Genomic DNA, 17,188 nt, shown 5'->3' with positions numbered 1-17,188 from the left:
CCTTTGTTTACATTGTGATGTACATTTTGATGCAGTTTCACCTACTCTGCGAATTTGTCATGTTTATATATATATACACATATATAAAAGTGTATGTAACTATAAACAATAGTATTTTTTATGTCCTAAAAATGCAAGGTATTTTCTCCTTAATACTGTTGTTTTTAACCCTTTTTATTTATAAAGTCTAATTCTTTTAAAGACCGCAGAATTCCCTCTCACTCATATACCAAATATTCCTTTCACTCATTGATAAACATTTAGGTTGTTTCTAATTTTTTTTGTAATTACAAACAGTGCCACATTGAACATCCTTATACATGTTTCCTTTTGATTTTACTAGGTATTATCATGTTGTTTTGCAAATTTCATATCAATTTATACTATCACACCCACCGTCTATGAATGAGCAGAACTGTTTTCCCATAATCTGGCAAATGCTAGAGATTTTCATATTTAAAAAATTTTTACAGAGGATGGGTGAAAACTTGATTTTAAAGGTACGTATAGTTTTAAGATGTGTAACATTCTGTCAAATTACAGTTCAGAGAGTTTGTATCAAATTGCTCTCTCATCCAAGTACTAACCAGGCCCCACCACGGCTCAATCCTAAATGTTATCATTTTTTTGCAGTGTTGACAATCTAATAGAAACTTGGTATCCTTGCTGTTTTATATTTCTTCATTATTACTATGATTGAAACTTTTCATGTGATTATTGGCCATTGTTTTCTTTATGTAATGCTTAGTCTTATTTTTTTCCCTATTTTTCTATTGTAAATGGAAATTTTAGCTCTTACATTTAAGACAATGATCCATTTTGAGTTAATGTTTGTGTATGTTTATGAAAGTGGGGTTTTTTTATTCTTTTTTCTTTTGGCATGCGAATACCATTGTTCCAACTGTTCCAAAACCACTGTTGAAAAGACTATTCTTTCCACACTGAACTATCTTAGCATCTTTGCCAAAAATTGGCCATATTTATACAGGTCTATTTCTGGACTCTCTATTGTGTTCCAGTGACTCTGAACTCTCCTGATTACTGTTGCTTTATAATAAATCTTAAATCAGGTAGTATGATTTCTCCAATTATATTATTTTTCAAAATTGTTTCAGCTGTTCTAATTTCTTTGCATTTCTATATAAATTTTAGAGTCAGCTTGTCTGTATTTACAAAAATTCCTGCTGGGATTTTGATTGTTAATTTGTGTTAAATCAATACATCAATTTTTATAAAAATGACAACTTTACTGTATGTCATCCAATCTATGAATACATTATGTCTCCATTTATTTAGGCCATCTCTGATTTCTTTGATGAGGGTTTTGTAGTTTTCAGCACCCAGATAGTGTACATATTTTGTTAGATTTACACCTATCTGTTCCATTTGGGAAGAGGTGGCTATTGTAAGTTGTATTTCTAAAAATTTCAGTTTCCAGTTGTACACTGTTAATATATAGAAATATGACTGGGTTTTGTCTGTTGACCTTATATTCTGTGGTCTTGCTAACCTTAAACTCAGTTATTAGTTCTAGGAGTTTTGTAGATTTCTTGGAATTTTCAACAGAAACAGCTGTATTGTTGCAAATGAGGACCATTTTCTTTCTTTTCAGCTGTATGTCTCAGGGGCGCCTGCCTGGCTCAGTCGGTAGAGCATGTGACTCTTGATCTTGGGGTCATGAATTCAAGCCCCACATTGGGTGTAGAGATAAATTTAAAAACAAGATCAATCAAGCTGTATGTCTTTTTCTTGCCTACTGCACTGGCTAGGACTTCCAGTATTATGTTGACTGAAAGAAGTGAGAATGAACATCCTTGCCTTGTTCCTGATCTTAAGAGCAAAAAACTCACTCTTTCACCATTAAGCATGATGTTAGCTGTATTTCTTTGCACATGCCTTTTATCAGATTGAGGAAGTTCCCCTTCCATCATGAAAGGATGTTGCATTTTGTCACATGCTTCTTCTGCATCAGTTGATAAGATTATGTGCTTTTCATCTCTGGACTATTAATATGGTAGAGTACATTCATTCAGCTTTAAATACTGCACCAGCCTGATATTCTCAAGAAAAAAGCTCCCCTTGATCATGGTGTATTATTCATTTTTATACATTGTTATATATTTTCTTGAGGATTTTTTGCATTTATGTGCATGAAGGGCATTGTTTTATAGTTGTGTTTTGTTTTTTTCTTGTAGTGTCTTTGCCCAGTTTTGGTATCAGGGTGCTGCTAGCCTCATAAAATGGGTTGGGAAATGTTCCCTCCTTTTCAATTTTCCAGAAAAGATTATGTAGGATGGGTGTTAATCCTTCTTTAAATGTTAAGTAGAATTACCCAGTGACATCATTTGGACGTTGATATTTCTTTCTCAGAAAGTTAACTACAAATTTTTTTTTTTTAATAAGTAAGGGCCTATTTGAGTTATCTGTTCATTTTGGATTACACTGTTTGTTTTTCATTTTATTTATGGTATTTTGTGACAGACGTAAGTTTTAGATCTTTTTATAATTAAACCTATCAACCTCTTCTTTTCTAGTATAACTTCATGTGCTCAGAAAGTTCTTCTTTCCTCCAATTTTTAATTTTAGGAATTTTGATTCCAGTGTTGAATTTCCTTCTGGATAATTTTCAGTTTTGATGTTAAAATGTGATCCATTTGGAATTTAGCGAATGATAGTAGGTGAAGATCCAAATCTTCTTTAAAGTTAAAAATTAGTATGCAAGAAAAGAACAAGGTGGCCTTAGAATCTCCCAACTCTAGAAGCATAAAATTTTCTTATATGAACAAAATTTTTACATACTCACATAAAGACTAAACATGTTATAACCATGAAGACTATTTAAAAAAAAATTCAAACATATAGATGGAGTACAAATACTGTGAATATACACAAGAAAATTTTTTAAAGAAGCAAGATGATTAGCTAGAAAACACAGAATCAGGAAGTCTTCAATGAACATTTATGCTAAAGAAAACAATAATAAAAATATCAAATAACTTCTGAAAACTGAACAAAATTGTTTAATGATATGGGAAAATAGAAGAGTAGAAAAAAGTAGGATACAAAACTTTCCCTATAATTCTCTCTTCCTCTTCCTCTCTCTCTCTCTTTCATATATGACTAGAAAATAATGTACACCTAAATGGATTCCTTTTATAAGCAGAGAAAATCAACATTTTTAAATGTTTAAATCATATTCTTCACAAATCCCAAATTCCTCCTGATGGGCCACTGAATGCATTAGTGTCCATTAATCTGATCCAGCAGCTGAAAAGGGCATGCAGTCCTTCCTCACCAGTTCTTTTGTGTCTCTCCCAAAGCTACTCACTTCCCAAATGATGACCTTGCCTGAGAAAGGACTATTGCTGATGGGTTAATTCATGCCTTGGTTTTCCTCCAGAACCCCCCAGTACCTCACTTTTGAGTATAGGTCATGAAAATTCTAACTGCTACAAACATTCTCTCTTGTCAGCCAGAGGAAAAGTCAAGGAGGTTGAGAATGGAGGAGGAGGGGAGGAGGAGCCAATGTTATGTCTTTTATCACTGGATTTCCTCATCAACGGATACACCACAGGTCACATTCATAGCGTGTATGAGCTCTCTACTCTTTATGCAGGTGAATTCTGCTGAGGTTCTAAGGGAATAAAGGAAATAGAAATCAGATGATTTTATTGGTTTTGATGTTCCAACTAATTTGCGGAGATATTGTGCTTAAATTCATGTGTAAATGATATTGTACAAAATGGCGTCCAGTCTAATTTTTCCATCACAGTCATGAATAGCTGATTATAATCCGTCCATATTGATAGACCATTGCCAGTGTGCTTCCCTCCCATGGGAAATGATGATAACTGCAAGCTACCCCCTCTACCTACCCCTGTGTTGGGCCTCTCCAGACATGGCATGAGCCTTGGCTAGTAATGCGCTTGCCTCTGCAGTTTGGGGGCTGACTTCGGTGAACAAAGAAACACAGATAGAATAGGCCTGGAATAGAGAAAAACAGATCAAGTAAGTACCCAAATGACAGTGTTTCACTGAGGATTTTCTAATCGTTCTCATGAAATTGCTGGTTGAGGGCTGTATGTACCTAATCATGGAGTTACAAGAGAGATGAGTTTGAGTCCTAGCTACTTCCTAGCTGTGAGTCTTGAGCAAGTCACTTCACCTTCACTTGTAGAAGAAATATACAGCTTCCATTGATTAGGGTTTGGAAAAGATTAAATGAGATGATACATGCAGAGCACTGGGCATACATAGTACCATCACATGGTAAGTCCTCAATAAATATTAGCCATTATTTTTTTTTTAAGTTTCATAGCAAAATTACAATCACAACTTTAGCTCAGCCCCTCAAAGGTTCATTATCAAAGGAAATCCAGGGGAGTTGAGCATGGATCCTCAAGCCACACTGCCTGGGTTCCTATCACAGCTCAGCTACTTATGACATCAGGCAAGTCACTAACTTCTTCAAATATAAAATAGGAATTTCAGAAAAGACTATTGCAAACAGTTGCTGTAACGATTAAATGCATTAATACATGTAAAGTGTTTAGAATACCACCTAGAATGTCATAAGCATGAGAGAAGTGAAGATTTTATTACTATTATCATTCGCACTAAAATGGAAGGGGAAAAAAGAGAGAAACCATCTGGTCCACACCCACCAGCAAGAAAAAAATCACCATGCTTCACAGTTCACAGGTCAAACACCATGAGGTATTTCAAGGAGCTCCAGCGATTATCAGACAACCCTGTGGAGCTAACACAGTTCAGAGTTGTTAAGCCCCCAGGCTCTGGGGGCTCAAATTTTCTAAGTTCAAATCCCTGCTCTCCTACTTCTTAGCTAACACTTCAGCTGAATTAGTTGTGACTCTTTATGCTTCGGTTTCCTCACCCGTAAAATGAGATAAAATAATAATAATGCCTCCACGGCATAGGGTTGTTGCTTGGATGAAATAACTACATCCTCAAGTGCACACAGTAAAAGCATTCCATAAATGTTAACTATTATTTGTTGTTGGGAAACACTGGTTTTATATTGATTTATCTATTCTGATCTGACCACTGCTTACACAAAGTCTTGGATACAAAAACCAAACAGCTTTCCCTGTAAGCAGTGGACTCCCTGCTTACAGAGCAGCATCCCCTAACATTTTTCCACTGTATGATTCTAATAACTGGATCGTGGGATTATCTGCAATGCCTTTGCTATAGTATCAGCCTGTTTTCACATATACTGTTGAATTGCATTGCACGTGCAATAGCAACAAAATCAGCTATTTTGATCCACTTTTGACTTTGGGAGATACCTGAAGCCACAAGACGGTTCTCATTTGAGGAGAGAAAAGGTCAATTCAACAAGCAGTTTCAAGGGAAGTTCCAAGTACGTGATAGGTAAAAATGCCCTACACTGTTTTCATTATAATAGACTCAACATTCCTTCCTGTTTTGTTTTGTCTTCCCCTGGGCATTTGTCAAATTAGTTACCTCCAAGTGAAACATGCTTTTGTCAGTTTAAGTTTAGACTTGTTGATACAAACAGCTAGGCTGGCCTAGAGGACAAATGACAGCATTACACCAAAATATCATGATTTTTTTCATTTAAAAAAAAGCCCTTTGTGTTTGCTAAAGACTTAAGTTTGGTTGCCCCTATGGCTTTTTTCCCTGGAGCAGACTCACTTGGTTACCTCTTCCTAGCACCCACAGAAATGAGCGGAGGCCTTGTGGCGGGGCCGCACAAAATTTGGTCTCAGATCAGGTCAAAGAGCAGAGACACCCACCATGAGTCAGTGTTCTCTACCCATGTTGTTTAAGGTTGAGGAAGGGCTCTTGTGTGGATCTGGCAGGAAATCCATCCTATCACCTCATTCTTCTGAAAACCCCAAGGATCCCTGGCCCTGGGAATATGGCCTGGGGCCAAATATGGCCTCTAGGCTAGGGCTCCAGCCAACGCACCAACCTGCTGCAAGTACTGGATGGCCCGATCATGGTTCCTTCTCAGCTGCTCAATCTGAGCAATTTCCTCATATAGACTGACCAGATCCAAAGTCTTATCACCCTTAGCAGCAATAACATCGCCAATTGCCTTTTCAAAGTATGCCAGAGCGAGGTTCAATCTGTGGATAGCCAAGGAGGCCCTATAAGAAGAAGGACAAAGATGCAAAGTCAGAGAGGCGCCTTACTTGTGCAGACAGAAAAGGAACTGATTCTAAGAACAAAATAATTTGGCGTTCATAGGCCAATCACCTCAGTGGCTAGCTAAAAAATCCAGTCTTGCTATAAACAAGCTCCTATTAACCTGCATTTCACCTACCAGATTCCACTGACTACCATTTACTTCCATTAATATAGCACGCTGTAGTCTAATTTTATTTAAAAAGCAAATGGAAAAAATGGCTTCCAGCAATTCACAAGGTGGGATAATTTACCCATAAACACAGACTTTCTAGAATCAAAATAAATTTTTATTACTTCCGGATCCCTCTCTTTCAGACCAATGCAAAGTTATTGCTTTGTCTTATTTGATTTAGTTTAGTTTATTCCTCCTCAGTTAAAAATGAGAGAGGAAAGAGAAAACAATGTAAATATCCCTTCCAAAAGGCAGTGGTTAAGTAAATTATGACAAGTGATACAATAAAATACTTCAGACTTTAAAAATCATGCTTCCTTTTTAGACTAAATAATATGGGGAAAAATTAAAAGTGTGCTAAGCTTAAAAAAGTGATACAACTGTACTTAAAATGGACCCCGACAGATCCATCTTCCTATCCATCTATGTATCTTTATCCAACTAAAATGTGTATCTATCTATCTATATCTATATTTAACTAAAATGTCCATAGCAGTTATGTTTGGGGGGTGAAATTAAAACTAACTTTTATTTTCTTCTTCATATCTGTATTTTCAAATCTTCCAAAACAAAATATAATTCTTAAAAATGAGAATAAAATAGCATCCCATTCAGGTTTATCCCTCTAGAGACAGTAAGATACAAGGAGAAGAACATGGTAGTTCAAAGCCGTTTCTCACAAGTTATTGGCTTTACAGTCAAACTCTAATAGCCTATATTTCCTTCCAAATAAAACAAGGGTAAGAATACCTACTTTACAAGGTTGTTGTGAAGATTCGATTAAAATTTATACATGAAATCACTTAACATACAGTGGATATACAGTCACTATCACTCCCCCTCACCTCTTGCTTCCATCTTTGTATTCCCAAATTGAAAAAAAAAATATGTGTGTATAAAATTATTTTAGATAAGGCATTCTACAAGTTACAGTTTAACAATCAAAAGAGTACTGGCCCATTATCTGACAATTCTTTACCAAAACATTTTGATCAATCAGACCACTATTGCCCTTGACCATAATAGTAAAGGTTACAGAATGAAAATGCCTCTCATCAAGAGCCTGTAGGGAGATATCAGCCAAGTTGCCTGGCCTACACAATCACACTTTATCTTCCCCCACCTTTAAAACGAGAAAAGGGATTTGCCCTTACTAGATACTTGTTCATTATGAAATGTAACTCGATGTGGTACAGAAGGTGAGCTATGAGTTCAGATGCCCCATCTACGTGTTGGCTCTTCCACTTACTCTTTCTGTGCCTTAATTTTCTTATCTGTGAAATGAAAATAAAAATATCTACCTCATAGGCTTGTAATAGAGGATTGAATTAAATAAATTATGTGAAGCACTTAGACTAGTGTCTCGGATATAGTTATACCTAGTAAATGTTCCAACACTTAGAACAGTGCACGTACAAAATAGATACTAGATAAATACTGAAGAATGAATGAATGAAATATATACTAGAATTTATTCTGAAAAAGGAACAAGGCTGTCTTTCACATAAGGCACAAAAACCTTAGCCACTGACCCATGTGACAGCAACAGACATTCACTAGACTCTAATTTATGGGCCTGTGGACTTACATCCATCGTTAGATTTAGCTCTGGGCATTCCAATACCTCCCCACCATTTCCCATTTGACTTCTAGATTCATGGTTAGAGCAGGCAGACATGACTCGTGTACTTCACTTAATTACCCTTCAGTCCCCTTTCTTACCATGTCAAGTGCTTACAGTTTTGGAAACAGATTGCTTTCAAGGATCTGAAGATATTTTATAAAAGCCTAGGGAATAGTAAACCTTTTATTATTCTTTTTTTCTTCCAATAATCTGATGGGCCCAAGAGTATGTAAATATCGTGATTCTCTCTGAGGATACCTAACTCAGCTGCAAAACAGCTAAGGCTTGTTCTGGCTTGAATAAATCCCATGTAATTGGTTTCCATATGGAACAGAACTTTCCTTAAAAATGCACATGCTGTGCATAGCTTCCATGGGCCTCCAATAAACGGTCTTCACATAGTGTTCTTTCCTTGTCTTTTAAGATATCATACTTAATGACAGAAGTGGGTGGCGATTCAGAAAAAGACATAATTTGAGAGTAAGTGTGAGAGGCAGCATAGGGCTAGGAGTCCGTGAGTTCAGACCACGGATCCAACACTTAAAGCTTGTCACCGTGGACGGTTTGTTTAATCTCAGCCTAGCTTTCCCTGCCCTCTGTCTAATGAGACTCTAACTGTGCCAACTACCTCAGTGGTGTTTTAGGATTAAAGGGTACCACACACAAAGCTCAGACCATGGGGTGTGCGTTTGGGAAACCCAAGCCTCTTTTACATCATTTGAGGCTTGGGGTTTTTTTTTTGCCATGAGTATTTTTTCTCCCCTTAAATAAAGAGCACACAGAACAATCATGTAATTCCAGGCCTCATTCACAAAGCCTAAGCTTCTCAAAGCCCAGATCTTACCTGCCTAAAGCAATGGTCAGGTCTTTCTCCGAGACTTGGGATTTGCGAACACTTCCCTTAAATAATTCTTTCAGCTCCTTCATGTTTCTCTCTGCCTTCTGCAGGTTGAAATAAGCCTCTCTGCCAGTGAAACAGTCAAGGAAAAGGCCAGGCACACAAACTCCCCCATTGCCCAGGGACAGCCATTGATAAGCAAACCCCTTGGGAAAATGAAGCAGAATTTGAAAATGAGCACTTTACTGTGTTCTTAATTTTCCTTATGTGTATGTCATCAAGAATTCTTTAGAAAACGAACAAGAGCCCCAGGTTTCCCATGCCGGTAGCCTGAATCCAGGGCTGGGCTGGGTGGTGAGCATGGGGAGGTGTAACAGAAACTGCACCCCCTAGGCTACATTTCCTGTGGAGGCATCCACCGCCTGGCAAGAGCCATGCAGTTTTCCCATTTGGTTCCTATGAATGGTAAAAGAGAGGAACTAAGTCTGCTGAAAGGGACTTTCTGGATCATTCAGAAAGTCCAAGCAGAGCAGGTTTTTGGCAAGAAGCAAACAGCAGGAAAGAAAATCCCCTTAATTCCCAAACTGCCTTCTATTTCCCACATTTTCAATAGCCCCTTCTAAGGGCATAACAGAGGAAGGCCACAGATCAGTTTTTGCAAGTTGAGCATCAAGATCAAAAGAGTGGAGAGGGGGATGTGTAAAGAGGAGAGAACTGGGGACCCATGGTCTCAAAGAAGACTCATGATTAATTTTTTTAATATGGAATGCTTTACATGTGTGTGTGTCACCCCTGCGCAGAGGCCATGCTAATCTCTGTATCGTTCCAACTGTGTATATGATCATTCATGAACATGAAACGCCCTTAACAGTTCTCAAGTAGACATGGTACCAAAAGGCTGTCAACATCACAAGCTTTTCGCAGAGTAACAGTTCCCCCCTGGCGATAGAGAACTATTTCTTTTGTCTATTTTGCTTGGCCTCCAGCTTCATGGGCAGTATTCTCAACAGCATTTCAGAAAAACAAAAATGATCAAGAGTCCATTAAATCAGAGGTTTTTGGCTGCATGTTACAATCACCTGGGGGACTTTCTAAAAATCTCAATAAACAGATGCACCCCCAGACCTCCTAAATTAAAATCTCTGGGGTGGGACCCAAACAGCAATAATTTTTAAAGCTCCCAGGGGATTAAATGTGCAGCCTCGTTTGACCAACAGTGCTTTAAATTACCACCCACCCATTCTCCCTCTTCCTGACATCGCCTGCGTCCTCACTGCTAACACTGATCTTCTCAGGGTGCTCGATGAAGGGCAGGACAGACGCCGAAAACTTTTCTTTTCTTTTTCTTTTTCTTTTTTTTTTAAAGATTTTATTTATTTATTTGAGAGAGAGAGAATGAGAGAGCACAAGAGGGGGGAGGGTCAAAGGGAGGAGCAGACTCCCTGCTAAGCAGGGAGCCCGATGTGGGACTCGATCCTGGGACTCTAGGATCATGACCTGAGCCAAAAGCAGTCGCTTAACCGACTGAGCCACCCAGGCGCCCTAGATGCCGAAAACTTTTCAACTGGCAGGGGATGTGTCACCACATCCCTCCCAGGGCTCGACTCAGAGTTCCTATTAATAGACAGAGGAGGAACATTCCTACCTTTATAAATGGAGATGAGAAGCTGGGGGGCGGGGGGTGCCTGTCTGTCTCAACAGAGCCTTGAAGCCTGGGTAGATCTCCCGGTTCCTGTGTGAGACAGTCCATCCAGCAGGCCCAGGTGGCCCCAGGCCCCAATCACCAGACCCCACTAGGAAGGGAAGGATATCGGTTCTGTAGGAGCCAGGCCACCCCCAGGGTGTAGTATAGCATGATCAGGGCTTCCAGGATTTCCTTCTTCTCTTTGTTTGAGGTCCTGCTTCCCTTCCAGGTCAGCAGCGTGTTCTTGGCAGACTCAGCATGTTTCTTGGCCTGAGCCGGGAGGCCTGGGGAGGTTTGAGGGTGGGTGGCAAGATGAAAAATATTAAAGAGTCATGTTGCAGTCGAAGACATTTCTGGGAGGAAATAGGTGGATCGTGTGGTTGTCATATGGTCTATAGTATTAGTTTCCAGAGCTGGCAGCGCATCAGAATTATCTGGAATGCTTGTAGAGAATATAGATTCCTGGGTCCCACCCCAGCCCTACTGAGTTGGAATCTCCAGAGAAAGGGAGTCCAGGAATCTATATTTTTAATTAATTCCACAAGTGCTGCTTACACAGCCATCACAGCATTAATCTGGGGGCCTCTGTCTGGAAATCATTGATAGAGACAGGAGTAGAAGCTGAGTATCCTGTTGCCAAATCTGCCGCCAATGCCGTGTGACCTTTTCAACCCACAAAGCTTCTCCATCCTCTAAATGTAAAATGACAATGATTATAGAAGCTGCCCCTTTACCAAATACCTGGAGATTGTCCAGGAACAAACGAGGTTATGCCACAGAGTGCTATGCTTTGAGCTTTCTGGAAAAGGCATTCTAAAAATACAAGGGCTTATGAATACAATTACTTCCATCTGGGGATTTTTTTTTTCAATCCAAGATGAGGCTGGTTATACTAATTGGTCACACACACACACACACACACACACACACACACACAGGCACAGGCACAGAATCCAATTCCTAAATGCAGTGAGGCGCCTCACTAAGAAGACAAAGGGAATACCAAACTCCAGCCAGAAAGAACTTGCAGTATGTTTCTCCTTGTTTTCTAACTCAAGGCTGGAGTTCCTGGACACCCACTGGAACTGCTATTTGTCCAGTTAGTTAACAGAGGTAGACTTGGCAACATTCAATTTCTAGACCTTGTGTTTCATCTTCCAACCTAGCTCATATCTAGGGATCCCTGATGGGACAAGAGAAACCCTGGGGAAAAAAGAGAAAGGTCAGCAGAGAGCTCCTTATCCTAGGAGTTCTCCACTCTACTGGAGACTGCCATGGCTGGTGTTCCGGTTCAGCTCTCCTCTCTGCAGGTGGGTAAACATATTCACTCCTGTCAGGTAGACCCGCTGTGCCCCTAATTCTCACTTCACACTCCCAGCCCTCAGTCTGCTCCACTTTTGGCCTTTGGAACCTGGCTTCTCAGTTCAGGTATAGTCAGTGGCCATAAAGATGACTTGAAGACTTGAGGCCTGCAGCCCTCCTATATTCCAGATGTGCAGGACCTCCTTAATGAGCTGCCACAAGGGCGGGCGTGTGGGGGGAAGGTGGAGGGGAGAACAGAGCTTCTCTGGGAGAGGCCTACAAGTGACCTGGGAGCCAGGAAATCCTCGTAGAATACTCAGAGATGCCTGTCCATAGGTCTCAACTCAAGAGAAAAATGGGGGTCTGTGGCAAAAGAGAGGGCTGTGTCCCAAGTTACCAGGTAACAGCACCCTCAGACTGCACTGTGTACCGTAAACACCCTTCTAAAATGCAGATTCCTTGGCCTTGCTTCCAGGAGTTGTGGTTCATGGGTTCTAAGGTGAGAATGGAGGATTCACATTTATAACAACCATCCTAGGTGATAATCTGATGCAAGCTGTCTAAGGACGACACTTGGAGAACCATTTAGTAAAATCTTTATACAAGAGGTAGGCTCATCTTATTTTTGAAGAGTAGGTAGTTTGACTGATACAGAAGGATGAGGAGGGGTTTCCATTTGGGGAAAATAGCCTGAGGCCATAAAGACAGAATAAGCAAAAACTGCAGTTTTTGCTTATTCTGTGACACACACACACACACACACACACACACACACTGGTGGGATGGGGTAGGGGTATGTAGGAGTGTCAAGGCAGTAAGGAGACCAGCCTGACTGAAGGGGAGGTTTAATGTAAAGATACATAAGGTATGAATTGGATAAGTAAAATGGAGTCTTGGGGGCACCTGGGTGGCTCAGTCGGTTAAGCGTCTGCCTTCGGCTCGGGTCATGATCTCGGGGTCCCGGGATCAAGCCCTGTGCAGGGCTCCTTGCTCAGTGGGCAGTCGGCTCTCCCTCTCCTTCTGCCCCGCCCCCTCCCCCCCACTGGCTCATGCTCTCTCTGTCTCTCAAATGAATAAATAAAATCTTTAAAAATAAAATAAAATGGAGTCTCGGATGCCAAGTGAGGAGGTTGGATTTGATCTGTTAGGTAATGGGGAGTCTTTATAGGTCTTGAGGAAGGGAGCAGCAACTGAAAAGTCTGCCAAGGACATCAGACCAAGAAAATAAGACAGGAAACTGAGAAAGTCTTTTTATCACATAGGCTGATTCCCACAACCAGGTGGGCCCTTGGGAGTGTGTCAGTAAGAAGTGCAGGAATCTAATCTAGATGCTTCCCTTGGTCTATAGGAAGGAAAAAAGTGAATCTGGCTGAGCCACTGAAAACCACCCCTGAATCAGCCACAATGTTGCTTCTGGGCTCCTGAATGGAAAACAAATGAGAAAGCTGTCCTGAGGCTTTGCCAGTCTGCCCTGCCACCTCCGCCTCACCAAGTGCCCAGTGCTGGGCTGTGAAACCCCCAGAGGAACACTAATAACACTAATAATAATTCATAATAAATACACATATACGCAGTTTGCTCAAATTTTCTGAAGTGATAAGGGAGCTAATTCTCAAGGGTTTAGAGATCACTGCTCTAAACAAGGTTTTCCAACCTTTTCAAGTAGGAAAGAGCTCTTTTTATGACCCCTCACTTTGTGATATTTTTATGGCACTTCCTACATGAGAAAATTCATGATGACAGAAAGTACTATGAATCAGTATCAGTAATAATTTGAAATAGATTTGCACTGTATTAATTTCAAGAACACCCTCTCTCATGTAAAGAGAACATGGCATATATGTACATATACGAGTCTCACGTTAACGGTCTCTGGAGGAGGCTCGTAGAGCTGTGATCTCGTTCCCTAACTCCAAGCCCCACCTCCCCAGCTCCAGTGTCAACTCAGAGCCCAAGTCATTTTCCTTTATTTGCCCTTCGCCCAAGCCAAGGACACCATCCTTCTCCCTGCGCCAACAGTGCAGCAATCACAGAGGCAAAAATCAGACCTACTCCTGGAGCCTGAGATTCAGAAATTACAGGCAACTACTGATGAACTGGAAACTGGACCCCGGTATTGTCCAGGAAAACATATCAAATCATTTTGCTTTAGTTTGGGATGTGATTCCACCACTGTACCCTGACTCAGGCCGGAGAGAATCTGCTCGGAGATACCCAGTCTTCGCAGTTGCTGCTGTCACCTTTGATCAACTCTATTTAACAAGTTCGCATGGACAGCGATTACGAGCAGGGCCTCGAGCCAGACTTCCCAGATACCGATCTTGCCTTAGCCCTTTCCTACCTGTGGCCTTGAGCAAGTTACTTCATCTATCTGTGCCACGGTTTATTCACCTGTAAAGCGGTAATGAAAATACTTTCTACCCTGTAGTGTTGTAGTAAGGATTGACTTAATTAATTTGTGAAAAAGCAACTAGTGCCTGGCACATAGGAATGAAATGAGTGAATAAATATTAGCCATCATCATCATCATCATCATCATCATCATCGTTATTTTACTACTGCTACTACTACCACCAGGGGCCATTCTCCTAAGCAATTTATTATATTTGTCCTTACTCTGGACCTTTGCCATAGAGCTGCTTACAGAATCTCTGCAAAAGGCTGCATTCTCAAATGCAACGTCATTGCTGGCAGGCATTAATGGTTTCCTGCAGGTCGGCTCACCCGGTTCTTATCATTCCCTGTTATTTCTGTACAGTTTTGGTTTTTTCAACCAACGGGACAGGGAAGGTAGGATTCATGACTTATGCTTCTTTTTTCTGTATTTTGCAACACTTATAATAGAGCCCGGGATCCCTAGAAAGTTCCCAGTAATAACAGGCTGACTCATTTATTGCTTCATTAATAATAGGCAATAAATCAGGAAACATGTCACTATATTCTCCTTCCTGGACTCTTGGACAGCAGTCCGGCAGTAGGTGACAAAGCACCTGTTGTTGGGTGGCTTTCCTCGCTCAGCCGCTGAAGCACTGGGCTCATTCGGGCCACCATCACCGAGTCCCACTTCCCGTCCCTTCCTCTAGTTTGCCAAGCGGCAACCTTTACGCTCTGCTTTGCAAAGGCCCCATGTTCTCTTGTGTTATTGACTCCTGAACCCTGTTTCATCAATTGCTCTATTTCTTAAAACCTCCAAACTCTCTCTCAAAAGGGCTCCTTCCTCACTGCCTAAGCTCTGTCTCAGTCTCCTTCTCTTCTAAAATTATCTTCACGTGACTTTTCTACCTTCGCCAGTGACCCTCTTTTCCCTCATTCCTTTCAATGCGTAGTAAGTAGCCCACGAAGTCTGGCCTCCTCCCCCGCTCCCTTCCTTCACGCCTGGGATCCAGCTTCTGCTCCAACTGCCCTGCACAAACTCTTCTGCTGAGGCCCCCAAAGATCTCCTACTAAATAAATCCAGTCACGGTTTCTCAGTCAGACGCTCTTAGCTGCTTGGCTTCTCTTCTTGGCCCTGAGGACACTGCACCTACTCCGTTCTCCTTTATAAACCTTCTCTCATTGCTTCTTTGCTACCTCTTTCCAAGGGTCCTTTGTTCCCTTCTCCAAGGGTCTTTCAGTTTCTTCCTTTTCTTCTCTCTCTCCCTCTCAGAAGTTCTAACAATCCCTAGTACGTCCACCTTGGCCTCCATGCTTATAATTTCCCATTTCCCCTCCCCAGTTCTGCTCTTAAATATTCCTCCGTGCATACGATACTCCTCCTGTCCTCCCAAGTTCGAGTCCCAAATTTCCAAGCACCAAGTGAAAATGTGCTTGTGGATTTCTCTATTGCAATTCAAAATCACCAAAACCTGGACCCACCGTTCCTCTCCCCAGTGCGCTCCCCTTCCTGCCCAGTGTTTCTATGGCGCCCGCAGGGGTCTGACCTTCAAGGTCATTGTTGGGCCTCACTTTTCTTCAACCCCAAATTGAACATCAGGTCCTGCCAATTCTTCCTTCACAGTCTTTTTTTAAAAAAGGTTATTTGGAAATAGGTAATACATTTCCATGGCTTTAAAGGTAAAATTCGATGACAAGGTCAACATTGAGGGGGTCTCACTTCCACTCTTGTTCCCTTTCACTGTAAGGCCCCCTTAGGTAACTTGTTTTTGCTTCTGTCTTGTGTATCCTTCAGTGTTTCTTTATGTGACTATAAGCACAGATTCTCTCCCCTTCTTTCTTACACAAAATGAGGCATATTAAACACCATACTGTGTTGTATATTCTCTTTTGCCTGAAGATGCATCCAGCAGTTTTTCCCCTAGTAGTATATGGCGCTTCCTCATGCCCTTTTTAAAGCTGCATATAACCTGCTGTGGGTTATTAGTCCTCTGGTAATGTGGACACTGGTTATAAACAATGCAGCAAAGAATGATCTTTTTTTTTTTTTAAGATTTTATTTATTTACTTGACAGAGAGAGAGAGAGATAGAGAGAGCAGGAACACAAGCAGGGGGAGTGGGAGAGGGAGAAGCAGGCTTCCTGCCAAGCAGGGAGCCCGATGTGGGGCTTGATCCCAGGACCTTGGGATCATGACCTGAGCCGAAGGCAGATGCTTAATGACTGAGCCACCCAGGAGCCCCGCAAAGAATGATCTTATCCTTGTTCTTTTATAAGTGTGTACTTAAAAAAAACTCCCAGAAAGATAAAAGATGAATGTATCTGTCCTTCAGAGATTCTTAAATCCTTACCTTCTCACTCATTCCATTTGTCACCAGCACAGTGTTACATCTAGATCACCAGATAGCTTCCCTGCTGGCTATCATTGCTAGATTAACCTTTGCCCAATCACTCTTGGATGTATTCATCTGCCTGCTGGAAAATCTCCAGTCATCCTCCTTGTCTACCAAATAAATCACAAACTCCTTAGCCTGTATATAAAACCCACCGTGGTCTGCCAACGTACCCTCCTTTTCAGGTTCCTCTTAACAGTCTGCCCTTGGCTAGACAGCCTGCCCACTGCTTTCTAGATACACGTTGTGCTCTCATTCCTCCAGGCCTTGTTCTTCACCAGAAGTACTCACCCCTTCTGTATACCTGAACCCTGCCCCTTCTTTAAGGGTCTTCTTGAATGGCACTTCCCGCCTGAGTCTATCACTTACCACCTCAGCCAGAAATAATTCCACCTGACTTCCCCAAAGCCCTGTATTTAAATCAATTACATGGCGTTTGCCTTATGGTGCCTTCTACCATAACTATGTCTGTATGTAGCTCACCTTCCACACAATGTTGTGACTTCTTTGAAGGCAAACACTGTGCCTTCTGTATGTTTTATTTCCCAAAGTGCTCTTTATGGTTTTGCAAATATATAAGTCCCTCAGTAAATACTCCCTGGAAGACCGTTTATTGAGAGAAATCA

At 41.1% G+C, this 17,188-nt stretch overlaps 1 protein-coding gene and 1 non-coding gene across 2 annotated transcripts in view; both read right to left on the bottom strand.

Moving 5' to 3' along the window:
- The window catches only part of LOC118006344 (tetratricopeptide repeat protein 23-like), a 42,328-nt gene that overhangs the window by 13,677 nt on the left and 11,463 nt on the right, over positions 1-17,188 (bottom strand). Inside the window, exons 5-8 of the mRNA XM_034998963.1 lie at positions 10,623-10,779; positions 8,818-8,943; positions 5,960-6,137; positions 3,876-3,984 (exon numbers count right to left, since the gene is read on the bottom strand). Of these exons, the coding sequence (XP_034854854.1) occupies positions 3,876-3,984; positions 5,960-6,137; positions 8,818-8,943; positions 10,623-10,779 (570 nt within the window). The remainder of the gene's footprint in view (positions 1-3,875; positions 3,985-5,959; positions 6,138-8,817; positions 8,944-10,622; positions 10,780-17,188) is intronic.
- LOC118006446 lies at positions 9,567-9,669 on the bottom strand. The gene has a single exon (XR_004678075.1). It is a non-coding gene; the product is annotated as a U6 spliceosomal RNA (small nuclear RNA).

The sequence above is a fragment of the Mirounga leonina genome, unplaced genomic scaffold (assembly GCF_011800145.1).
Source record: "Mirounga leonina isolate KUSES-001 unplaced genomic scaffold, KU_Mleo_1.0 Mir_96, whole genome shotgun sequence".
Classification (NCBI taxonomy): Eukaryota; Metazoa; Chordata; class Mammalia; order Carnivora; family Phocidae; genus Mirounga; species Mirounga leonina.
This window is presented reverse-complemented; position numbering and strand designations above follow the sequence as displayed.